Raw genomic sequence first — 26,204 nt, 5'->3', positions numbered from 1 at the left:
AGTTGCTCCAGAATCAATAAGCCAATTATTGTTCTCATTCTGCTGTATGTTAGTGTTGTCTTGTTTATTTAATCCATTCAGTGAACCAGATTTTCTATCCTTTGAATTATCTCTGCCCCCTCTATTCTCTTTGTAATTTGGTGGGCTTCTATATCTATGTCTATCCATGGAAGACTGTCTATAATTGTATTTGTTTCTATATTCTGACCTATGTCTTTCTTTTGAAATTTTGGGGCAATCTCTCCTATTGTGTTCCCTGGATCCACAGTTGTGACATTTAAATGTTTCATTATATTTTTCTTGGAAAGCTACTTTCCTATATGGTTTGTGTTCTATGTGATTGTTAGAACGATTCCTTCTTGAATTGTCTTCTGCTATTAATTTATTGGATAGACTTTCTATGGATAAGTATCCTAGATTGATTGTGTCTAAATGTGACATATAATTGTCCCATGATGGATCAAGTGAGTTGATAATAACACTTTTCATTGTTTGGTCTGAAATCACCTCCCCCCTTAAATGCAGCTCAGCTCTTATTTTGTTTAAAGATATTAAGTGCTCACTTATGGAAACCCCTGGTTTTATCCTAGATGAAAAGAAATCTTTAGACATCCTTGTGGTGGTAGCTACACTGTCACTGTGAAACAAATTGAACATGCATTGAATAATTTCTGAAACAGTCAGATTTGGCTTAATGCTGTGATACATTGCAGTAGACACACTAGATATTAATAAGAAAAATGCTCTATGGTGTAAACAATCTATTTTTAGAGTCCAAGGTCTTTTTGGGGGACTAGTGATAAAAAACAGTAAGTTTTCCTTCATAAAGACAACCTGGAGCTGCTGATACCATTCTTGCAAATTAATGCCATCTATCCTTAGCTTTGGGAAGTCACTGGGTAAATTTCCGACATTATTAGGTCCATTACTTACAACCTGAGGTAGTCCGTGGTCTCGTAAATGTAGAAAGTTACAAAACGGCGTGGGGATGCTCGCAACGAGCCTGCACGGTCTCCTCGCCAGTTCATGTCTTCCCGGACCGTCTGCGTAGTCTTGCGCATGCGCGTTGTCCATTTCTTCCCTGGAGTCGTCGTGAAAGGTTCTCTTCATTGCGGCTCGCTCGTTCTGCTCCTCCTCAGACGAATCGGTCTCTGGTTCGATTTTGGGAGTCCTGACGACGGCGGCTGCTCTTCCTCTTCTTTTGAGGGCGTTGGTGCTTGTTTCGGTCTGTGGCGTGGGGCGGTATCGGCAGGGCTCTCTGGGTTCGGGCGTCGGCGCTCTCGTAGCCAGGATGGGAGCGGGCAGGTCTTGAGTCATTGGCTTGCTCGCTCGCTTCTTCGTTAGCTTTTTTGTAATTTTTAGTTTTGGCGCAAATGCAGCAAAAAGCGTTTTCATTGCTGATTTTATTTGATTGTTTGTTGAATCACCTTCACTTTCTGATTCTGATTCTTCTGAGGTGTTTGAATCTTCTTTTTCGTTTTCGTTGTCGGATAATGTTTTTCGCGCCAGAAATTTTGAATTGAGCTTTCTGATTGGCTCTGCTTCGCTCACCCTGGAGGCCTGTTGAAACCAAGATGGCTGCCATTCAAAATTTCGCACGGGATCACCGTTTTTCTTCTTCACAATAATTTTTTCTGCAGTCATATCACTCACTATTTTTGGGTCTTTTGACTTTTCATTAGTGATGTGTTTCTCTCTCGCTGCTCCGCTGTTCTTCAGCATATCTTGGAGGTTCGCGATGAGGCTTTCATCGTTCTTCTGGCTCTTTAATAGTTTTAATATCTCTGACCTGAGTTCGTTATTCTCTATTTCGATTTCCTCCTGGTCATCATTTTCATCTATTATTTCTTCGTCTTCAGTGGTGTATTCTTCGGATTCTCTCGAAATTGCGTTTGTGGATTCGTTGATTATTTCTTGTTCTGTTTCCATTTCTTTGCTGTATGCCCTGGTGTTGGGCCTATCTTTCTTAGACATTTTTAAGTTTTTTATTGAGTCAATTAACCATCCTCTGCTACCAGCTTGTTTCAATATTTTCAGGATCAGACTCAATAAGTTTAGTAAGAGTTAAAGGTTTAAATATATCTCCTTTTATTTACAATAGGCATTCTATATTCACTGAATATTCACAGATAGAAGCAAGGAAAAGGGTTATATAAGCTCCTTATATATACAATGGGAGGAGCTAGATATGGGAGTGGTGAATCATGAATACATTAAGAAGTGAAGAATAAATTAACCCCTGATACCCCGTTCATATACTATTTACACATTAGAGAATAAGGCATTTATATCTGACACTGCCCTTCTCCGGAGACTCAGGGCGGCTTACATTGCGTTAAGCAATAGCCTTCATACTTTTTGTATATTTATACAGTCAGCTTATTGCCCCCACAAACTGGGTCCTCATTTTACCTACCTTAGAAAGGATGGAAGGCTGAGTCAACTTTGAGCCTGGTGAGATTCGAACTTACAGTAATTGCAGACAGCTGGTGTTAATCACAATGCTTTTAGTCTGCTGAGCCACCTCAAATGTGAGTGTAAGTGTGCACAGGACCTTCCGTGCATGCGCAAGACTTTCCGTGCAGGCGCAGGACTTTCCGCGCATGCACAGAGCATAAAAAACGGGATGTGACTGACATCCAGGCGGGTGGGTGGAGCCTCTCACCGCTACCGGTTCGCCTGAACTGGATAAAACTGGCTGAATACCACCACTGCTCCTTATCATCTTAGAAGATGGGTAGACAAGCTAGGTTTATTATCCTCCTAGTCTCCTATATACAGTCTGAATGTGCTTTAGCGTAATTCAATGTTTTACCCTATTCGGCCTACTAGAAGGATAGTATCCTTATTAATATGCATGTCTTTCTGTTTAGAAGTTGAATCAGTAAGCCATATATTACTTTGATGTTTATTCTGCATCCTATTCAATTTATATAGCTCCTTTTTATATAAAATCCAGGAAAAAGAACACAGAAAGTATAAATAATATGTCTTTTTCAGACCAAAATATGGAAGTTGTCTATAATGCTGACGAGGTTTCTCCAAAGTATACGATTTTGAGATAATTCCATTAAGTTTCTGCAAAGAAGATCTCTCCTTCCCTGAATTTCTGCAAAGAAGATCAGATAATATGTGATTCCACATAACTTACCTGTGTTGGCCAGTAGCTGACTGCTCTGATTATGTGCTCTAATTTCATAGGATATGTTAATATGGAACACCTGCGGTCCCAGAGCAGCTGGTGGAGAAGAGACGGTAAATGTAAAATAATCTTGTGTGCTCCAATCAACTGATTGTTTGTCTGAATGCTCGTAGATGATCAATCCTTTATCCACCTGGGAAGACGAAAAAATGCTGAATTTGCTGGCAGTGAAAACAGTTACAAATACATTTTTATTTAAAGCTTTTGTTTAGTAAGAATGAATGTTTCATATCTTAATCAAAACTTGGTGTTAAAATCTGTAAACCTGTACAAGTGTTGTAGGTACTCCAAAACCATACACACCTTAATTTTGTGGATAGTTTTAAGATTGCAATCATAATTACCTTGAAACAGTTTTAATCTAAGTGATGTGTGCTTACAGAGCTCAGAGATTAATTCAAAATTTCCTTCAACAATCACAATAAAAACAGATTTGCCAATTATGATTATGGTTAGAGAGGGCAAAAATCTGAGAATGAATGTCTTTGAGTTTTAGAGAATGTAAACTTGGATGTGGAAAGCAGTTATTTCATTGTGTCTTCGGGGAATAAGTGGGATGACTTGGCAATAATAACAATATTATTATTGTTGTTATTTTTATTATTGCCAAAAAAATTCTTCTTTTCCAGCAGTTCTTGGATTGACAACATTGGCTTTATATCTAGGCTGCAAACAGATAGATAGATAGATAGATAGATAGATAGATAGATAGATAGATAGATAGATAGATAGATAGATAGACAGACAGACAGACAGACAGACAGACACAGACAGAGATTGTCAGGGTTCTGACCAATGCCCTAATTAAATCATAAGGCTCAAGCCAAGCTTCAAAAGAAATCCAGTTATTTATTAAGAGCTTCATGTCAGCACGATCAGATCAGGAATGCTTTGCAAGTTGACAGAAATGATAGTGACAGAGAAATAGCGATAGAGATATATAATTTAATGACCCTGTAATTCCTTGCATTGGGTTGGAGACGGGGTGACTGCACCCAGAGAGAGAAATATCTGCTGCTACCTAGGATCGAACTCACAGCGTCCAGACTGTGAGGTGAGATTTCACCTCTAGGCCACCACACTGCTCAGATTGAAGCGGTATATAAATGCTATAAAAATATCTGGGACAGGCCTGCTGATGAATATTTAGTAGAAAGAAATATTATGTACAGACTTATTGATATGGGTCTCATAATTACATTAAACTTCATTTCCTATTTATAAATGTGGCTCACAACAAATTCAAGTCTTATTTCTAAATTGTTGGCTTACTTCTCCTAAATCTTTCAGTCCTTTTCCTAAATTTAAGTGGGATTTCTTTGTATCCCACCTTTATTATTTTTGCAACTAACTTAAGGAGGCAAACCTATTCAACACATCTTCCTCCTATTTTTCCCACTACAACAATCCCATGAGGTGATTTAGGCTGAGAGGGAGGGACTGGTTCAAGGTCACTCAGATGGCTTTTCAAGCATTAATCAATATTGACAGTAGCCGCCAAACCCACTTCATAGTAAGGCTTTTCATAGTACTGTCTTCAACTACTGACTATTTTGAAAGTTAAAAGAAATATCTCCAACATTTTCATATTCCACCTAAATATCATTCTAAAAAAGATTAGGCAATGAAGAAATGTTTGTAAATGAGGCATGCTTCCAGTTTCCTAAGTAGATGAACACTTACCATAGATTGTGTAAAACTTGAAATATCCCGTATGTTATTTTCAGAAAATATACAGATCAGTCTTCCAAGTTTGGGGGAATTTGCAATTGTAAAAACAATTGTTCTGTTTTCTACCTCAACCACATCATTGGTGACAGCCTTCAGATGGTAGGATGTAATTGGTTTCCTGGAACCTGAACAATTATAATAATAGTGCAGAAGGATAATAATATTGTCAATACAGTTTATGATCTTCTTTAATCTTAAATTCTGTCTGCCCTTGAGCAGTTGAATCATTTAAAAGCAGTGCAATCCTCTGAACATTCATTGAGAGGTATTTTCAACCAAATGTATAATTTCAAATGAGGGATCTCATAACAAACCATTATCCTGTACGGAAGCTCTTTGCACCCAGACATCTCACCCAGCTGAGTTGCCTGATCATCAGAGAGGCTTTTCAAAGCATTTTTTAAAAAGCCTCTCTGACGATCCCAGCTGAGTTGCCTGATCGTCAGAGGCTTTTGAAAGCATTAGAAAAAATGCTTTGAAAAGTTAAAAAAAGAAAGAAAGTTGGCCATGCCTACCCAGTCACATTACCCCCCCCCCCACCAAGCCATGCCCACAGAACCGGTAGTAACAAATTTTACATTTCACCCCTGGTGTGTGTGTGTGTGTGTGTGTGTGTGTATGTATGTATGTATACGTATATATTATACAGTACATACAAACACACACGTGTGTATGTGTGTGTGTGTGTGTATATATATATGTATGTGTGTGTGTGTGTGTATACATACATTCATACATACATACACATACACACAAGCTTTTCATTCAAATCCCTCATTTATACTTTATGCCCTGGGGAACATCAAACAGCCTGCCAGTCTCCCTTTCGTCTCTGGTGTAGATGGAACTATTTTTGGTATTTTGGACATTAGATGGGGATGGATTAAGAATGGGCACCTGAAGTTTTCCTAATGAATTAAGGGGCACCTAAAATTCTCTTCCAACATAGGGCTGTTCCTCTTCATTCTCAGTGTAGATATTGACATGCTACGCAACGTGCTATTCTAATCTTAATCTAATCTATTCTATTAATCTATTCTAATCTATTCTATTAATCTATTTTATTCTATTAATCTCTAATCTATTCTTAACTTTTGTACTATATGTGTTTTAAGTTTGGCTGTCCACCGCCCTGAGTCCCCCTGGGGAGAAGGGCGGTATATAAATTGAATTAAATAAATAAAATAAATAAATAAATAATGCAGGCTTCGTGTTGATAGAGGTTGTGCCCTACAATTTGAAGTGATATAATATGTAGTTTCTGCACTTTGACCCAGCTCTTTATGAATGATCAAACCAACTGTTATTTTACAAAGATCAACCAGGCCAGAGTTTAAAAGAATTAGATCAACAGAAGGGTTTTTAAGCAATGTTCTTACATTCTTTCACTGAATACAAAGGGTGAAATCGAATGTGATCTAAAATCAAATAACAATGCAGTTCCAAAAACCTATGAGCCATAATGCATAATTATGTATGCTGCTAACATTTACATTTGTATTTATTTGGATAAAAAGTAAATGAACTGTATACTCAGCAGGTAGCAATAATAGAATGGATCAAAAAGGTCAACAAGGAACTCATCCAAGCTTGGAGAAAAGACAGTAAAAACAAAGAAGGTAAAAAAAAAATTCTAACAAGGACATTTGGCAAGAATTTTTTAAAAAACAAAACAGCAATTATTGCATTGTCTATAAATTCTGGTCAGTTAGTTTTGCTTTTGTATGGAGAATTGGTGGAACAGGCATAGCACACTTCTCCAAACAGAGAGTTTCTGAGTCTCTGGCTAGGAATTGTTGCAGTGCCAGCAACAGTATTGGCTGTCTGGTTCATGTTATTTATATCTATATATATTTATTTATTATTGGATTCCTTTATTTTACAGACTTTCAGGGCCCATTGATCAATTTGACTCTAAGTGGCATACAATGAAGCAATAAAATACTGTAATAATAACCAACGGAACTCAAATATTATACAGGAATATTATAAGTAAAATTACATTCATTCTGTCTCAAATGCTGTTCAAAACTATTATAAATTTATAATAGTTTCCAAATGTGAGCAGTAAATATATCAATTTTATCTCTGGAAGGAAGGAATTCCATAAGAGGGAGTTTTTGCAGAAATTGCATGCCGCTGTCCTCTTCTGCTATATTTCTTGGAGGTGGGTGAGGGATTCCATTTAAAAGTATGCCATATAACTTAGCTCAAAGTTATGAAAAATGTTAAAATAGCATCTTGAATTGCATTCAGAAATGAATTGGCTGTCAGTGCAGTTCCTATAGTATTGATGCTAAATAGTCATCTTGAATAGTTCAATGGAGTTCCATCTATAGCATATTGTAGTAATCCAACTATAAATTAATGGGAGTGTGAGTGGACTGTTGTTGTTTACTCTAGAAATGGCCACAAGGGGCATGCCAGCCGAAAATGGTCAAAATCTCATTTGGCCAGTCTTCACTTGCTGTTCCAACAAGAGATGCATACTTGTCAGATCCTTTAGATAGACCAGACCAGAAAATCCACAGACTAGACCTATATTTTATTGAGATTGTCTATAATCTTGTGCTGTTCCTCCCCTTTCTTCTCAGTGAATTAGGGAGATGTTGCCTGAACTGCTTCCAAATGTTTCCTGGATCTTAAAGAATGTTTCAACCCTCTTTGTCCAGGTAACAGTTCTTGAGTATTTTTTTCAAAACCATCTCCCTTATTTTTCTATAACGCCAGAGTTTTTTTCAGGGAGGATAAATCCATCAAGAGTTAAAGTTGGCCTTTAACTGGCTTCTGGATCAGAAGCCATTCTGTTTTGCTTGGGTTAAATCACAACCTGTTGCTTTCCACTCAAATCCTTACAGCCTCCAGACATCAGGCCAGGACTTGCACAACTTCTCTCAATTGGTGTAAGGTAGAGGTGTATCTATCTACCTATCCGTATCTCAACACACTGAATGACCTCCAACAGCAGGTTCACACAGATGAAAGTCAAACCTTGTTGTAGCTCTTATTATCGTATCCTAAAGTTCTACCTTTCTTTATAGGTTGGAACCAACTGCTCAAGAAATAAAGCCAGCAAAGTCCAAGTTTTTGTTATTAACATTGCTTCTGTCTCATCTGGATTTAATTTGAGCTTGTTCCCTCTCTCATCCAGCTCATTACTGACATTAAGCAATATTCAAGGGTTCTGGTCATTTTAGACAGCTAAATCATAAATTTTTATTCAGTGACTTTGGGCCAATCACTTTCTCTTAATTTAACCTCTTAAACATGTTATGAGACTAAAAGGAAGGAAATCACACATGCCAGCTTGAAGCAGCCAATAATAAACAAATTGTAAGGTAGAGATCAGAAGATTATGTATGACAATGTTTTCATGTTTTAAAACAGCCTTTAAAAATACCAGTTTTCCTTAGTTCTCGATTATGAATGTCAATTTTGGGGAAAATGTTGGCATAAAGCAGAGGTCTTCAAACTTGGCAGCTTTAAGACTTGTGGACTTCAACTCTCAGAATTCTCCAGCCAGCTATGGCTGAAGTCCACAAGTCTTAAAGCTGCCAAGTTTGAAGACCTCTGGCATAAAGGAACAAGACTCAGCCTTTTAAAATGTGTCATACCTAGCTTGCTTATAATTATTTTCACTTCCTATGAGCATTCTTATAAAAGAATATGCCTCAAGGCATTTTTGTGACCAAATGTCAAAATGAGGATCAAAAGCATTAAGCCATGTGTCAAATATGAATCACAAATTGCAATTTGCCACTGAGGTTGCTAAACATGTTTTTCTACCAGTAGCACATCTGTATTGCTGAAATAGTCTAGTTTCCTACCAGTTTTAATCCAGAAACCACATAAAATAGGTTCACATAATTTTAAAAAGTAAGCAGTATGTCTACATTGCCTAATCCTGACTTAGGATCAAGTTGGACATAATTGCATTTTGGAATTCCCAGTGTTGTTTTCTTTTTCAAAAAGAATAAGTTAAATATTTACCAATCATCTCATTGTTTATCTTAGTTTATTCCAAATAAATTAAGAATACAAAGCTTTACCTGGAAAAATTTCTAATCCATTATTATTTTCAAGGCGAATAACCAAATTTCGAGCTGTGATGCTAAATATCTGACGAGGTGCAAAGTTTATGCCATCTGTAACTTGAAAACTGAAACCTCCAGACATTGATCCTAGAGGAAAGCATAGTCATAAAACAACAGCAATAATAATAATTTAAAAAACATGTAGCAATTAGCATGCAACAAAATAAATACATTTAATTAAATTTAAATCAAGAATGATTATTTAAATTATTTAAATAAGAATGATTAGTTCTTCAATGCAGTCTTTTTGTACTGATAACCGACTTTGGGTCGAGGAATTATTTCTGAAAGATCAAAATAAACATTGTTCCTGTTGAATATTTTCAATCAATACATTATGGTATCTGTATGCTTTGGCCAAACCTACAACTGGCTGCTTGTTGGGATTAGTAATTAAATTGATTGTGGTCCAGTGTTTGAATTTGATTGCATTTGCTTCTTACATTCAGACAATGTTTCAGGGAGTCAGGTAGATCCCACGAAAAAGTAATAGACAATGTCAAAAAAACACTGGCAGTTGGAAATTGTGGCTTGATTTGCATGGCCGCAGTTTGCCAAACTGTGGTTCACTGCTTGCATTTTTTATTCATCAGAATTATTCTTCTGGAATTGCTACCTATCCTTGCATGCTTATGTGTATGTGCATATGCAAATATTGTGCAGGGAAAATATATATTCTAGTATTAGCCATAGCTCTTACTTGTACAGTAATCACTTCATTTCATTTGCATTTTAGTAGAAAGAAAAATGCTCATGCATATTTCTTATCTTGGTGTTTATCTGTCTTGTTCCTGAGTTTCTGGTATGGACTTTCATCTATTTGTTTTATTGAGCATGGTAGGAACATATCTGGAAAAATTTCAGACTATATTAAGTCATTTAATATTCTCTGGATTAATGAATATGAATTTCTGTTAAAATAGCTTGCTTGCTTCCTATCCCATCCACACACACACACAAAAACCAGTCATAGATATAAAAGCAATGGTGTGCAATGGAAGCTTTATTTACATGCTTTTATATTTCTGCTCCCCTCCTAAATCCAATCCAAACCTTAACTCTGCTTTCATAAAGCCTAAGTTTTATGAAGTTTGCTTTCTGAACATAAAACATAAAAGGATTCTCCTTGCAGCTAATATGTTATATATGTTATAAATCATGGAATTATCACAAATGCCATTCAATTCTATCTCTATGAAACTGATTTATTAAAGATCCCAGAAGTATAAAATATGTGGTTCTCCTATTGGGTTTGACTCTTAACTAGGCTATTTTTAACAGAAGTAAAAACATAATTAATTCTAGCATGAAATTCCATCAACAGTGCAAAATACCTCTATGGACGAATACCACTTGTCCTTCTTCAATATGAGCTTGGGTAAAATTAAGGATATTCTTGTTTGGAGAAGACTTGAGTGCCAAGTGGCCATTATTCGGAGGAGAAACAGAATACAATAATTCTACTGGAGAAGAATCTTTATCTTCTGCCAAGAGTTCATTTGTTGTTATTTCAGTGACTGATCCTACCCACACCTTAAAGAAAAAGAAGAAAAAAGAATTGTTACTCAGATTCTGGCTTTGTTGTTAAATATATAGTTTGGTAAACAAAGCTGGTTGAAAAAGCAGCTGAGCTTTGCTGATATATCTTTTTTAATAACTTTTATTGTAGATGTTTTTCAAAAGAATTAAAAACAGTACAAATTTTAAGTTAAAGAAGTTTAGAAGGGAAGGGAAGGGAAGGGAAGGGAAGGGAAAGGAAGGGAAGGGAAGGGAAGGAAAGGAAAGGAAAGGAAAGGAAAGGAAAGGAAAGGAAAGGAAAGGAAAGGAAAGGAAAGGAAAGGAAAGGAAAGGAAAGGAAAGGAAAGGAAAGGAAAGGAAAGGAAAGGAAAGGAAAGGAAAGGAAAGGAAAGGAAAGGAAAGGAAAGGGATTCTTTTCTGATATATTTCTTAAGGATTTTCTATAGGTTATAATACACAACATGGGGTCCACTAGATGTTTTGAACTATAAAAACAACTTGCTGATTCTAGGTATTGGGAACTATGTCCAGAATGTAGAAGAAACAAGTTACAGTATCTGCTCTGTAGCTAATCAATAAGAGTTTATTACTGTAATAACAACAATAGCATCCAACTAAATTAGATTATTAAAATAAAGCAAGCACACAATGATTGGGCCCTTGTGTGAAAGGCTCGTGAACATAGTTCAGTTCTGGCACACAGAATAAATCTCTGGTCTCGGAGGCACCTTGTTCTTTGATGTTAAGTTTGCATCTGACTATGATTAGTACATCAGTGGGCAATTTAAAAAAAAACATCTGACAAGACTGAAACCTACCCATCCCACTGTTGCATTTAAAACTCATTTCAAAAGACTTCAACTAAATATCAAACCACATCCTGCATTAATTCATATCTAAAGAAACACGGCATGGAATCGCATAGCCTGCGAGCATACAAATATGAATGAAGATATCTGAGATCACTGAAATAGCTTTGTTGTCTCAGTACCTGTCTCAATAGTATCAGTACTTCCTTGCACTTTGAAGTACAGATGGATCTATGATTAAAACAAATGGAGAAGTAACTGGGCTAAACTGATGTCAACACTTAGCTGCCTTTTGCTGACCTGGCTCAAAAGAGAGACAGACGCCAGGCTAAAAGAATTTGGAAGGGTGCCCAAAAGTCATAATATCTTGGACATCCTACTGCAACTTTCAGATAGGCACCGGATATTGTAAGCATGTTTGCACACACCTATACACACACACACACACACACGTAACTTTCCCAGTCTCTTTAATGTTTTTGCTGTAACAGAATTCCTCTGTATCAGAATTTCAGGACAATTCAGCAAGGTTTCCTCCCTATGTTTATATTCCATGCTTCTACCGTTTATTTAAAAATTCATAGACAATTCAATTGGATAAGATCTGACTAAGTATGCATTAAGTTATCTAAATTTCTATATTTCCTGATACTCTTCTATTCGCCAAACACTGGTTCGTCAGCTGGAACAAATTTGTGAACAAATTTAGATGACTGCTAAAAGCTCTTTTTCTTTCCCATATATGCATAAACCTAAGTCTCATATCCTCAACTTCGCTTATCTGGATTCCTGAGGAGCTTAGTTTACACATAAAACTACTCACACATACAAAGTATGGTCATATATTTAAATCTATTCACATATACAAGGTAAGGAAATATATCTAAAAGCATGTTTGATTTGATTGCTTTTGATGAAAGACAGAAAATTAGTAAAAGAAATGTTGATGAAAAATTCTGAATGTTGGACAGATTATTTCCCCCCAATAATGTAAAAAAAAAAATCAAAAGGATCTTGGGAGAATAGAAAGATGTGGAAGAAAAACAAAAACAAAGTGCAAAAAACAAGAATGAAAAAATAATTACTGCAACTACGGAATATATGAGGGGAAAAAAATTAATTTCCCAACAAAATAAGTAGATACGACGTTGTGGAAGTTATGTGGAACAAAGTAAAAAAAATGCTCAATGACATAATGAAGCTGTAAACAAGGGGAAAAAATATGCACAGGTAGTCCTCCACTTACAACTGTACATTTAATGACGGCTCAAAGTTACGACGGCCTCAAAAAATGGGATTTGAATCTTGTATTTGCACTTATGACCATCACACCACCCCCATGGTCATGAGATTGAAATTTGGGGATTGGCAAATGACTTGTTCAATGTGTATCTGATGGCTGTAGTAGACAATTGGAAGAAATGTATTACTGTTTCACTCTACAAACAGAAAAATAGTAAGAATGAATGCAAAAGCTACTGAGGATTAGTTTGTAAGTACACCTGGGAAAGTGTTGGGCACAATTGTATCAAAATGGGGGGGAAACCTGTTCATGCAAATAAGGAGTTAAATGGTAATAAAAGTGAAATTTTCACAAGTGTACTGAACATTGTTAGGTGAGGAAACATACATAGATGGTTTAAGAAGTGTAAACACTGACAGAAAAGTGATGAGTTGTATGTGGCTTTGGATGAAAAAACAGTTATATAAAGAGTATACTTCTGTCTACTTTGACAGTGAGAGATTGGTATATCAGGAAAAACAAAGAAGAAGATTGCATTGCAAACAGATGTGCGTTTGGTAAAACATGAAAAGGTAATGTCATGAATGAGTGAGTATTGAATGAATGTAGACCAGGGGTGAAATCCAACAGGTACTGACAGGTTCTGGAGAACGGGTAGTGGAAATTTTGAGTAGTTCGGAGAACCGGCAAATACCACCTCTGGCTTGCCCCAGAATGGGGTGGGAATGGGGATTCTGCCATATCCTTCCCCTGGAGTAGGGTGGGAATGGAGATTTTGCAGTATCCTTCTCCTGCCATGCCCACCAAGCCACGCCCACCAAACCACACCACGCCCACCAAGCCACTTCTACAGAACTGGTAGTAAAAAAATTTGGATTTCACCACTGATGTAGACTGAATACAAACAAGAACAAGGACTGGACACAAAACAAACACCTGAATTTTGCATCCAAAATTTATCACATTTTGAATTGTGAGCAGTCCAGAGTTGTTTGCTGAGATGGTTGACCATAGAAATAAAATCAAAATCAGTAAGTAAGTATGTCAAGGGGAAGCCTGAAAATGTCGTAGTTAGAAAGTTAGATGGACCTGATGGTTATTCCTAGGGAAAGGAATTCCTAGAAATAGTTCCTTTAAAATGGAACTGTCAGAATTTTAAATATCAAAAGGCAATAATATATTAACATGTTGGGAAAAGGCTGATTTGCAAGCATAGAAAGATATGGAGCATTATAGTGAACGGCTTTGGTGTAAATTAGATTTAACTATGTTTCCTTATTTCCTGGCTTTAATTTCTTTGACTTTTTCTCACTTCTGTTACACCATGTTGTATGCCCAGAAAAGGTGATAATGTGATGGTTATCTATCCATGCGTGTATGTGCAATTAATCAACAAAACACTATTACAGTAATCTGATTATTAATAGAAAAGATAGGAGAGAAGGAAGTACTCCAATCCTTTGGTAGTGGTTTGTTGGCTCTATCATAAAGCATTTAACAACACGTTTTAACCAAAAATGCTTTTAAAAGAGCTGTCCTTGATGGAGCCTTGTGACAGAACGAGATTACTAACTGAAGCAGAAAACAAATTTTTGCCTTTTTAGAGGTTCTGTTTGCATTTTTTCTGATTTAGAACATACAGTACATTGTAGTAGAGAATGAATGAAGCACACTGCAGAAAAATAACTTATTCCCAATTACCATGATCATAAGAACCACTGAAAGTATTGAACCAAGGACCTATAGCAGTGATGGTGAACCTATTGCACGTGCGCTAGAGGTGGCATGCAGCTCCCTCTCTGTGGGCACATGAGCTGTTGCCCCAGCTCAGCTCCACTGCACATGCACGCAGCGCCTCCCATCTTTGCCATGCATGGGAAGGGGCAGAGCACATGTGGGGGCCCCACGCATGCATGCCTGTGTGCATGCATATGCAGGGGAACTGGGGTGCATGCGTGGGGGCCACGTGCACATTGCATTTTGGGGGTTCATGAGCGCGCTTGCACGCTTTGGCACTCAGTCCGGAAAAGGTTAGCCATCACTGTCCTATAGGCTGCATATGGTAGTTTGCCTGCTCTGTGGTTACACAGACAGATGTGAAGGGAGGGATAACCTAGTGAGAGCAATATGTCAGCACTGTGGATTCCACACAATTGTTCTTTAGAAAGATGACTCATGTGCTAGGTTTTTACCATTTCCTTGCCATTAAATTACGTCAAATTCGAAACTGCAAAAATGTTTCATGTAATGCACGCATGGAAAACGAAGCTTAACAAATGTTATTCTCTTATTGAATATTTTTTCTTTAAGTCACATGTTACGGATGTTGACCTTCCTGAAGACTTTTCAGTGGCTACATTTGATCCCTTAAGAGCATCTTACTCAGCATTAGGCAGTACTTGTACCCAGAAACACAAAGAGATGGAAATCCATTTAAAATCCAATTTAAGTTTTTCAAAGAGCCACGGGAAAAAATGATATATGCAAGTTCTAAACAAAGCTAAATTATAAACCAAAATAATTATATCTGTGCAATCCCTCCCACGACATTTATCAATGATTTAAGGGAAAAAATTGTCATAATGTGAGAATGCTGCATTTTCCCCATCTCATCATCATGGAAGGCTGCTTTCAGAAGTAATGAGTCATGCTTTGGTCCCTCTGAAATCAAGATCTGAGACGACTAAATCCCAATTGCAATGACTAACTTCATCCCAGCCCAGGCCATAAACTTTCTGAAAATGATGGTGAGGTAAAGGATATTCCTCCAGCCCTGAGCTTCGGTTAAGCTGATCTACTTGAGTATTGAAGCTTAAGAGTATTGCCTGAATCTTTCAAAATAAGCACAAGTTATACAGTTGTGCTTTTTTATGGATTACTGCAATATCACATACAGGTAGACTTACAATCGTTCATTTAGCAACCATTCGAAGTGACAAAGAGTGACTTAAGACCGTTTTTCACACTTACAATCGTTGCAGCATCTCAAAGGTCACGTGATCAAAATTCAGGTATCTTGGCATCTGATCTCATATTTATAACAGTTGCAGAGTTCCAGGATCACGTGATCACCTTTTACGACCGTCTGACAAGCAAAGTCAAGGGGGAAGCCAAATTCACTTAACAATCGTGTTACTAACTTAACAACTGCAGTGATTCACTTAAGAAATGTGGCAAGAAAGGTCATAATATGGGGTTAGCAACTTAACAACTATCTCATTTAGCAACATAAATTTTGGGCTCAATTGTGGTCGTACATCGAGGACTACCTGTTAATGTTCCTTAGGTGCATTAAAGAGATTCAAATTGGATTTGAAAAAAAAATATTACCACCTTCAGAAACTGACAATCAGTGGTGGGTTGCCCCCGGTTCGGACCAGTTCGTAAGAACTGGTAGTAAAACCGGCAGGAGGCTCCACCCACCGAACTGGACGTCATCAGGAAGCTTCTGCGCATGCACAGAGGCATGCATGCGCATGATTGCAAACTGGTAGTAAAAGTAAGTACAACCCACCCCTATTGACAATCAAATAAAAGTGAAAAAAATACATTAGTGTGTACAAGAAATCTTTATATACTGAATCCTTCCAAAATAAAAACAGAGCTTACTTTGCCAACAGAAGATCTCAGGAAGCAGCTTGGAAAAGAAAAAAATGATTTAGCATCACTGACATACTGAAAATATTCACATTGTATGCTATCCTATCTTTATAATGTATTATCTGTTTAAGAGCACATTTTATTTTCATTTATCCTAATTTTGTCTCGCATATTCTCCACTATTACAGGATTTTTCTTTATAAAATTTGAGAACACCAAATATTTGGCCCAGATGTATACACTTTTTTATTTAGCTTTTCCATTTCATACTTTCATTTTGAAATGTTAATATTAGCAAATCCACAGCTCTGAGATTTCCCCCCCCCCTTTTACGCATGTTTCTAAGGATCACACTCTGATCTTCATTATTAAAATGAACACAATGCTTAATAATGTTTTTGATAAAATGGGGAAACTTCCATAAAATTGAAAACGGATCTCCCCCTTCTGGTTACGCTGCAGTACTTGCACTAAAAATCATGCCATCTAAAAATACAACTACTTTTGCTTATTTTTAAAATTTGGGGTAAAGGAGGATCTTTACTAAAAAAAATAAGAGATAACTAATGTTAGTATATCTGTGACTAAAAGATATTGGATAGTTATCTCCTTAACAATTTAATGCCTAAGGATATTTTTTGAAAAATAACTTCAAAATACCTACCCAGGTAAATAGATACAAAAAGAAAAAATCAATAAGAATTTGTTTCACACACCAATGGACTAGTTAATCCTGTAACCCATGAAAGGAACTTAATGATTGTTAATATTGTCCTCTATTAGTTCCAACTAGTCTGGACAAGGATAATGGGGTTTGGCTGAGGCATAGATACTTCAAGCTATCAGAAAGCAGTCGGTACAATTTGGAAAGAATTCCAGAGGAAACTTATACACTAACCTATTACTCCTATGACAATCAGGAGGAAAAGAAAGCAATAGAAAAAAAAATGAAGAAACTAATGCTAAGGACTTTAATTTAAATTTAATTTTAAAAAGGAGAGGGGGAGAAGAACGTTTACCGTAATAATTGACGTAAAAATTTTAGTTACTGAGGTTTATGTATAGATAATGTGGAGACAACATAGCAATGTGGAAAACTGCTCCCATTCCATTTGTACCTTCTCATTCAGAACTCTGATTGAAGTTATTTGCAAATGTTGGAAAGTTCCAAATAGGCTCAAAATTGTATGTACCTGGTTTTTTTTTTAAGACAGGTAATGAAGACTCCAATGCTGGAGATCTTCAAGAAAAGATTGGACAACCGTTTGTTCAGGATGCAATAAGATCTACTGCCTTGGGCAGGAGGTTGGACAAGAAGACCTCCAAGGTCTTTTTCAGCCCTATGATTCTATGAATTAATTGACTGAATTACCAATCAAGGGGCAATTCTTGAATATAATAAAGGGATGCAATGTTTCCAGATACATATTATGTGAAAAATCAACTTTCAAGCATTCCAGTGTAGAGATGGAGAGATAATTCTGCCCCTTTGCAACATACTTGTTCAAATTAATAATTTCTCATCATTTAATCCGGTTATTAACTTATTTTAAACAAGATCAACTATATTCTAGCAATAACAGCACAGAGTTGGAATATGAGCATTAAAAATAAATCAAGGACACAATGAAAATGCATTACTTGTCTGCCTTGTCTTTTTTGCTGTCCCCTGGATTTCTTTTAAATTCAACAGTAGTAAAAGTGAAAACTGTCCAGATCAGTGGTGAAATGTAAAATTTGTTACTACCGGTTCTGTGGGCGTGGCTTGGTAGGAGGTAATGTGACTGAGTGGGCGTGGCCAACTTTTTTTTTTTTTACTTTTAAAACCATTTTTTCTATAACCTCTTCGGCCGAAGAGGTTGTAAAAAAAATGCTTTTAAAAGCCTCTGATGATCCCAGCTGAGCCGCATGATCATCAGGGTTTTTTTTTTTACTTTTAAAAGCATTTTATCGGCCGAAGAGGTTGTAGAAAAAATGCTTTTAAAAATTAAAAAAAAAGCCTCTGATGATTGCGCGGCTCAGCTGGGCATGGGGGTGGGCAGGGATTTTTGCTACTGGTTCTCCGAACCACCTGCTGCCATCGCTATCAGATCGGGCGATTTGGTCTAAACCGGGAGCATTTCACCCCTGGTCCAGATGTTTTAAACATTGGTATAACCTCTTGAGAGAGCCAATTTGGTGTAGTGGCATCAGGCTAGAAAACAGGATACTATCTAGTCTATCTTAGGCACAAATCCATCTGGGTGACCTTGGGCCAGTCACATTCTCTCCACCCTAGGAAGGAGGCAATAGCAAAACCACTTCTGAAAAAACTTCCAAGAAAACTGCAGGGACTTCTCCAGGTGGTCTCTGAGATTTGGGCATAATCTGAATGGGGAAAAACAGCAGTTCTCAAAATGTGATCTGTGGATTCTTCAGACTCCCTGAGTACCTTTCAAGGGGTCTACAAACTCAAATATTTTAAAATTTCTCAGTCTCCATTTCCAATATAGTTAATATTGATAGATGTAAAGCAATGTTCTATGAATTTAAAGTAACTTCACTTCTTTCCTGATAAATTTATTCAATGCCACTCCAAGAAATTAACAGTAACATTCATATTACGGAGGCTCAACTATAGTCCCAATTAACTCCTCCCATTTTAGAATATCTTCTTCCAGGACTTTGGAACCCCTCAATCATTTTTAAGAATGTAAAGAAATCCTGAGATCAAAATGTTTGAGAACTGCTGTTCTAGATAATCAATGGCTATTCATATCGGACAGTTAACCCAGAGACAAGTGCTATTTTTCACATATATGAGATATTTCTAGTAATGTGTTGATTACCTTTGTTTTTCTATTTGCACTTCACCTGTTACAAACAGAAGACCATCATGTATTACCAGTTAAACATTTAGATCTTGAATTCCTCAGGACATACCCGGAGTGCTATATTTCTCTTTATGATGGGAGCTTCATCATTTACTGGTGTAATAGTCACAAATATGATCTGAGGCAAGCTATGCTTCCATAGTTGTGTGCAGTTTGCAATAATGGTAAAATTGTCAAGCAGCTGTTCACTGTCATCATGAACATAGAAGATCAAACCTTGTTCTACCTAAAACAGGAAAGTCACAAAATTTAAAATGCATCCACTTTAAAAAATTAAACCATAAGCATGTAATCATTTCAGTTGTTGGACTAGTGTTATTTAATCTAAGCACATTATTTTTTCTCTTTGAATTACCTGCTATATTATATACAATAGTGGAGACTGTACAGTTTTCCAAAAATAGGGAGGTTCTTGAAGCCTGAAGTCCAAAAATAGGAAAGCTCAAGAAGTTTTAATTGTTTTCTGATATATGATTTCAAAATCTAATGATAAAATTAAAGCCAGAAACATATTTATAATAACTTTACCTGTTTTCTGGTAAATTTAGTCAATGCCATTCCAAAAAAATGAGAGTTTGCAATTCGTCCATGTTTTGGTGACTCAGCTAGACCGAAGTCACAATTAACTTCTGCAAAGTGGCTATTAGAAATTTTTAGAATATCTTCTTCAAGGACTTTTGAATTCCCTTCAGCAACTGTGAAGTTGTGTACTTCTAGTGGGATCAGCTTTGGCATGATGTCCACAGTAATTTCTATTCCACTGACTGTCTGGATGCCATTGGTGACATCCAAGGAAAAGTGGTCTTGGAGTTGGTTGGAGATGGTCTGTATGTACTGGATAATACCATCATTGATGTCTTGTTGAGTAAAAGACAAAACTGGATTTTTTTCTGCTCCAAGGTAGTTTTCTTTTGATATAAACTTCCAAAGATAGCCATAGACTGGAGATGATCTTATTTTGAATTCTATCTCTGATGGCAAGCTGTTTTCATGCACAGCCTTAAAAAAAATATAAGACCAGGTCATTAAGGACATAAAGATAAGCGCTGTTTTTCTAAATACGGCTCTTTATATTTAAAATATAACAACAGCACTGAACATTCTGATAATAATACTAATAATAATAATTTTATTTCTATACCGCCCTTCTCCCGAAGGACTCAGGGCGGTGTACAGCCTATTTAAAAACACAGACAAAACAATGATATAAAATTTAAAATAATTAAATAAGTGGCTCAAATTTAAAACCCCAATAAATTTAAATACCCCAATTTAAAACTATTGTGTTGATAGTCCGGCCTGGCGGAACAACAGGGTCTTCAATGCGCAGCGAAACACCCGGAGGTCGGAGATCTTACGAATTTCCGGGGGCAGTTCGTTCCACAGGGCTGGGGCTCCCACAGAGAAGGCCCTCCCCCTGGGCGTCGCCAGCCGACATAGCTTGGCAGATGGCACCCTGAGGAGACCCTCTCTGTGGGAACGAACTGGTCGGTGGGAGGCTATTGGTGGCAGAAGATGATTTAACTATGTCCCTACAGGTATAGATGGCTTCTAAACCAGTGTTAGGTTTCAACATTTTTTACTACCGATTCTGTTGGTGTGGCTTGGTGGGCGTGGCATGGTGGGCGTGGCAGGGGAAGGATACTATAAAATCTCCATTCCCTACCCAATCCAGGAGAAGGTTACTGCAAAATCCCCATTTCCTCCCGATCAGCTACGAGTCAGGAGATAGAGAATAGATGGGGGCGGGGCCAGTCAGAGGTGGTATTTACCAGTTCTCCGATCTACTCAAAGTTTCTCCAGAACTGGTCAGAACCTGCTGAAACCCATCTCTGCTCCAAACTCTTTCAATCTCTCCATCTGTCTACCTATGTGTCTTTTTTGCATGTTCCACCTCGCGTTCTGTGACACCACTACCAAACATTGGGAGCATGGTTTGTCATTTTGAGATAGGAAGCACACAAAACCTTTACTATTAAATAAGGGGTTTAAAAAAATAAGTTTAAAAGATTTCCTGGTGGTCTCTGAGTTTGCTTACAAATATTTCATTACCCAACTAGGTAATATGATCAGTGCAAGTGAGCGTGGTGTTTGCTGCTTATTTCCACATTGGAAGTCGCTTGATTAAAGCATTGTTTTCTGCCTGATTGTTTGATCACAAATAGAAGCATCTTAATGACTTGAATATTATTAATCAAATATATTCGGTAAATATATTTATATACTACTCCTTAGATTGAAGAATCTCAAAAATAGCTTTCAATAGAATCAGCAATAAAGTAAATAATAAACAATACATTAAACAATATAATATAATTTCAGTAAAGTAAAACATATTCATTAAAAAAAGTTAAGGAAAATAAAATACACAGATGCTCTTCCAATGGTTCAAATGAAGAAATTTACTGAAATCTTTTACTGAAATCAAGGAAACACAATACAAAAACTATTTAAAACATTTGCTATAAATTACTAGATAACTTCATCTTACCAGCAATTTTCCATTACTGATTTGAACAGGTTTCCCTTCTTCAACCAAAAGGCTGTGGTTATGTAGGATCACTGGTGGACGCTGATGGCTTTCCAAATATATCTGAATGTTCATTTTAGCATACAAGTGGAGTCCTTTAGCATAAACAGTGAAGTTCAATGTGTCAATCAAATTATTGCTATCATCATGTCTATAAGTCACATGTTCCATTCTGAGATCATGCTGAGTAAAAGTGGCCAGTGCTAAATTATTAACAAAGATTTGTCCATACTTTGGGGAAAAAAATATCTCAAATCTAATTTCATGATCACTTCTAATATCTTGATTTGTGGTAGCACTCAGGTTAGTTGTGGTAATAACTGCTTCTTTTCCTTTTTGGATCAATAATCCTGTATTGTTTGCTAGAAGGACATATGGTTCAGAAGCACTTACTTCTAGCAAAGATGATGTATAATGTTTTCCATCAGTTACAAATAGCACAAAACGACCATAAGTTGCACCTCGATGAACAAAGAGGACTTGCTTTTGTATAAGGTCCTCTTGCTTGAACTGATAGAGTCTATATGATGTTTCATTGACAAGAACCAAGTCTCCATTAGGAATGCCACGCCTGGTGTATAACAACTGATTATCATCAAAATCCGTATCAGGGTCATGATAGCAAAGATCATCCAAAGTCAAGAGTTTCCTTCCGTTCTTAACAACGTGAAATACCTTATCCACTACTCTAATTGGTTTTTCATCATTTTTCAGGTGGATAGAAATATTAAATTTGATCTCTACTAATAATGGAAACTCTGTATCTAAATCTTCTTCTCCAAATTTTATGGCAGTTGCAGTGATATGAATTTCATCGCACTGCGTCTCTGAGTCATCATGAATATACATAAGACGTTCTCCATATATATCCTGATTAGTGAAACTACTAAGATTGTTGTTACTTTCTGGGGAATCAGAAAAATTAATAAGCATTAATTTCCCATGTTGAGGACTTTTTGTAACCTTATACTCAAAAGTCGTATTACTGAAGGTCTGTGCAAACAATTCTGATTTTGTTATCAGTGATCCTTCACCTTCAGTAACAGTAAGACCACTGTTTATCAAAATAATGGTTTGTGGGTTTGTTTTGATCTTGATTTTGAAATCATAGATATCTGATATCACATACTGGGTACTAATGAAGAATCGAAATGAATCCAGACTTTCTTCGTGGGACTTCCTGTATAATTGATATTCTACTTTACAATCAGAAATATTCTGTTGGCTGAAGCTGGAATTTATTTGCAGTGGGACATTATCAAGCAGAATTCTTCCTTTCTCAGGCAAGGATTGCAGCTTGTAAAAAAATTCATTTTCTGACAGGTCTATCTGTGGTATGACCGCAAGAAGGTTATTAGAATTAAGATACTCTCTATCCGATTTATCAATAACTAATGGTGCATATTTCAGTAAATTATAAGTCAACCATTTTACTCTAATAGCAAACAGAAACTCTTGGCTTATATTGCTACCGATGATAATTCTAAATTTAAAATGTTCGTGGACATTATCTTGCTGAATTGCTTTGAAGGTAGAAAGATACCTCACACGACCACGTTCAATGGATCGTTGAGAAAAATAATTAATTTTTTTCCATTCTCGACCAGTAAGCCTCCTCTGAATTTCTCCAAAAAAGGGTTCTTCTGTGATTTCATATCTTATCTCCAGCTCTTGTTGAAAAGCATTTATTTCTGTGGCCAAATGTTTGAGTGTTATCAACACTGTGGTGCCTTGCACCACATCAACTCCCGTGTTGTTGACTAATTTATAATCCAGGGGTACAGCCATGACACGCAACACGACTGTGTTGCTAACTTTCTCCCCATCGCTTGCTCGCAGAACAATCCTGGAATTCTGAACTCCAGTATGGACAAAGAAAACATTACCATGTTGTAAATCCTCATAGGAAAAGGTAGTAATTGTTTGCCCAGGAGTCTTGGAATTTTCTAGAAAACCTGCATCTGTGTTTGAATTTCCAAGGACTGTAATACTAAGATCTGCAACACTTGTGTCGTTGTCCACAATATTTACTGAATCTATGCTCAGGCATTTCTTGGAGTGTTCTAAGAGAAGAAGTAAGTTTCCATTTGGAAATATGAGTTCTGGAGCATCATTGATTGGTCTCACTGTAATAGTAAACATATAGTCATCATTTCCTTGGAGATACAGAGGCATCTTCCTTTTACTGCTTGTAGAAACAGAGAAAGTGAAATAATCATAGCTTTCTTCAGAACCATCATGAATGTATAAAACTTTGCCTTGCCACAAATCTAGCATACTAAATGTGAAGTTTTCTTGCTTTGACACAACATTCAACCTCAACTGGCCATAAGAAGGGGGATGTTTAATTCTAAAAAGAATTTGTGACTGACGAATCCCCAGTGCTTTGAAGTCCACACTGACTTTAATGTGCTTAGAACCAAGAAATGCTTGCCCACCTTCTGGCACAATCAAGTTGTTGACAAACAAAAAATGGTCATAGCTTTCTTTCCTAAGCAATTTAGGAGCAACAGTACCAGCAACAGAAATGGAAGAGGCTATTCTCACAACCTGCTTTTCTGGTGTAAAATTAGGTATTGTACATCCGACTGAAATATCCTTAGTCACTAGAACATTTTTCAAGGAATATTTTTGGGAACCAATTATCAAATCCTTCAAGCAGCCTCTGAAAGATCCGCCTTCTCCGTATCTTCCAGAAACCGAAGCTAACCCGTATTTTAGCACTTCTGCACGGAGTGCATCATTTATTCCACCCACATATAAGGCCCCTTTAAGGACAGGAAGCCTACTATGAGAAGGCAATGGAGTTTTCACAGTTTTCTTTTCTAGAGTGAGTTCGACATATTTTATGGAAAATTTTAATCTGATAACATGCCACTGGTTATCGTTGACAGGGCTAAGAGAAGAAAGTTCAAGTCTATTTTTACCCATTCTAATGTGAGCTCTAATGAGACCATTTTCAATTTCCATTGCAACAAAGTCTCCTACGGGACCAGAACTGTAGAGCAGCAATCCCCTCTGAGCTGTAGTTTGCACTGAATATTCCAAAACGCCTCCTGCTTGGACATTCCAAAGAGGAAATGAAACATAGGATTTGGAACTAAAAAAACTTACGGGCTCTTCTTCCCCTGCAAAAAATTCATTGCTACAGCTCAGTGATACTTCGTGAATGTTTTTATTTCTTACAGAAGATTTCAGGGAGGTTAAGATATCATGGTTGTTAAGTATCACATCATTAATACATCCTCGGAAATTAATTGGTGTACTGTTAAGATAGTGGACATCAAGGGCACCTCTCCCACCAATATAGAGACCATATTCAATGTTTAGTTCAAATACTAAGGAATGTGGCACTATTGCACTAGTTTGATAATTTTTATCAATCACTAGAGTAATATTTTCTCTTTCATGATGAATTTCAAGAAGATGCCACTCTAAATCATCAAGTTGTGAGTGCAACTGGGAACGAAGGATCTGTTCATTTGTTCGAAAGTTGATCTTCACCTGTAAAAGAGGACTGAGTTTGAATCATCCAAAGAAAACAATGAGAATATGTTCAAAACTATTCAAAAGAATTGCATACATATTTCTTCAATCAAATTACTGAGGAACAGAGAAAATATAAAATATAATTCTGAATGCAGAATAAACTATTATTTTCCATTTCACCCAAACTCAAAAACGTGGTATAATGTTAATTCAAAAAAGCTAGGACCAAACCACAGTTTTAAACCGTGGTTTGTTGAATAAGTCACATTTTTTTTATTCATACATAATACTAAACCATTATAGCAAGGTTGATACATCAAAGTAAACCCCAAACAATAAACCAAATAGGCAGTAAGCAAAATAATCAGATCCATAATCATATTTAATCCAGATAGGCAATCTATACAACAGCCACTTAGTTCAGGTGTGATTTTAATTTGTTCAAATCCAAAATGGAACATGTGTCTAACCATTAGTTAGTTAGGCCTTATAAATGCAGCCTTTATTATATATTATATATTATTATTATATTACATTATATATTATATATTTACATTATATATAATATAATATATAATTACATTATATATTATAATACAAACATTAAAATTATATTAATGTGATAACATCTAAAATTACAACAAAGTGATATCTATAATTTAAATGAATTACCGTTAAATAGAAAACATTGTGAAAAATTTACTTATGAGGGTCTGATATGTCTTCTTGTCATTGCACAAAACAGAGCTACATGCACTGTAAAAAAAAGGCAGTTCGTGAGCAGCACCTGGGCATGGGCTGAGTCTGGGCAACCAGCGTATCTACTAATCAAAGGTAGGATGAATCTGGTTCAAATGTTTCTATAAAAGCAGCAATGAAGAAGAAGATGTTCTGTAGTTTCCATCTCTCTGGAATCACAAGGACTGACCCTTTCAAGCAATGATACTTGTTTATATTTACCATCCAATACTGCAGAGGGCAAAGCATGACATTGGGCAAGAGAGAAAGCTGGGTGTTCCTAGTTGGCAGCATTGCCAATATATCTGATGTGTACTGGTACAGGAAGACAGGGTCTGTCTTCCTAGATCTGCTTGCTGCTCCCTATCCTTTATCCT

The 26,204-nt window shown here is 36.6% G+C and overlaps 1 protein-coding gene across 1 annotated transcript in view; it reads right to left on the bottom strand.

Annotated features, from left to right (window-relative positions):
- Positions 1-26,204, bottom strand: part of LOC139311456 (chondroitin sulfate proteoglycan 4-like) — a 43,628-nt gene that overhangs the window by 8,496 nt on the left and 8,928 nt on the right. Inside the window, exons 3-9 of the mRNA XM_070935890.1 lie at positions 21,562-25,104; positions 19,599-20,069; positions 19,120-19,296; positions 10,362-10,560; positions 8,983-9,114; positions 4,886-5,058; positions 3,152-3,335 (exon numbers count right to left, since the gene is read on the bottom strand). Coding sequence (XP_070791991.1) covers positions 3,152-3,335; positions 4,886-5,058; positions 8,983-9,114; positions 10,362-10,560; positions 19,120-19,296; positions 19,599-20,069; positions 21,562-25,104 — 4,879 coding nt within the window. The remainder of the gene's footprint in view (positions 1-3,151; positions 3,336-4,885; positions 5,059-8,982; positions 9,115-10,361; positions 10,561-19,119; positions 19,297-19,598; positions 20,070-21,561; positions 25,105-26,204) is intronic.

The sequence above is a fragment of the Pituophis catenifer genome, unplaced genomic scaffold (assembly GCF_029215685.1).
Source record: "Pituophis catenifer annectens isolate HBS135680 unplaced genomic scaffold, rPitCat1.0.hap2 SCAF_2, whole genome shotgun sequence".
Lineage (NCBI taxonomy): Eukaryota > Metazoa > Chordata > Lepidosauria > Squamata > Colubridae > Pituophis > Pituophis catenifer.
Note: the sequence above shows the minus strand (reverse complement) of the source record. Positions and strands in the feature narration are given on the sequence as shown.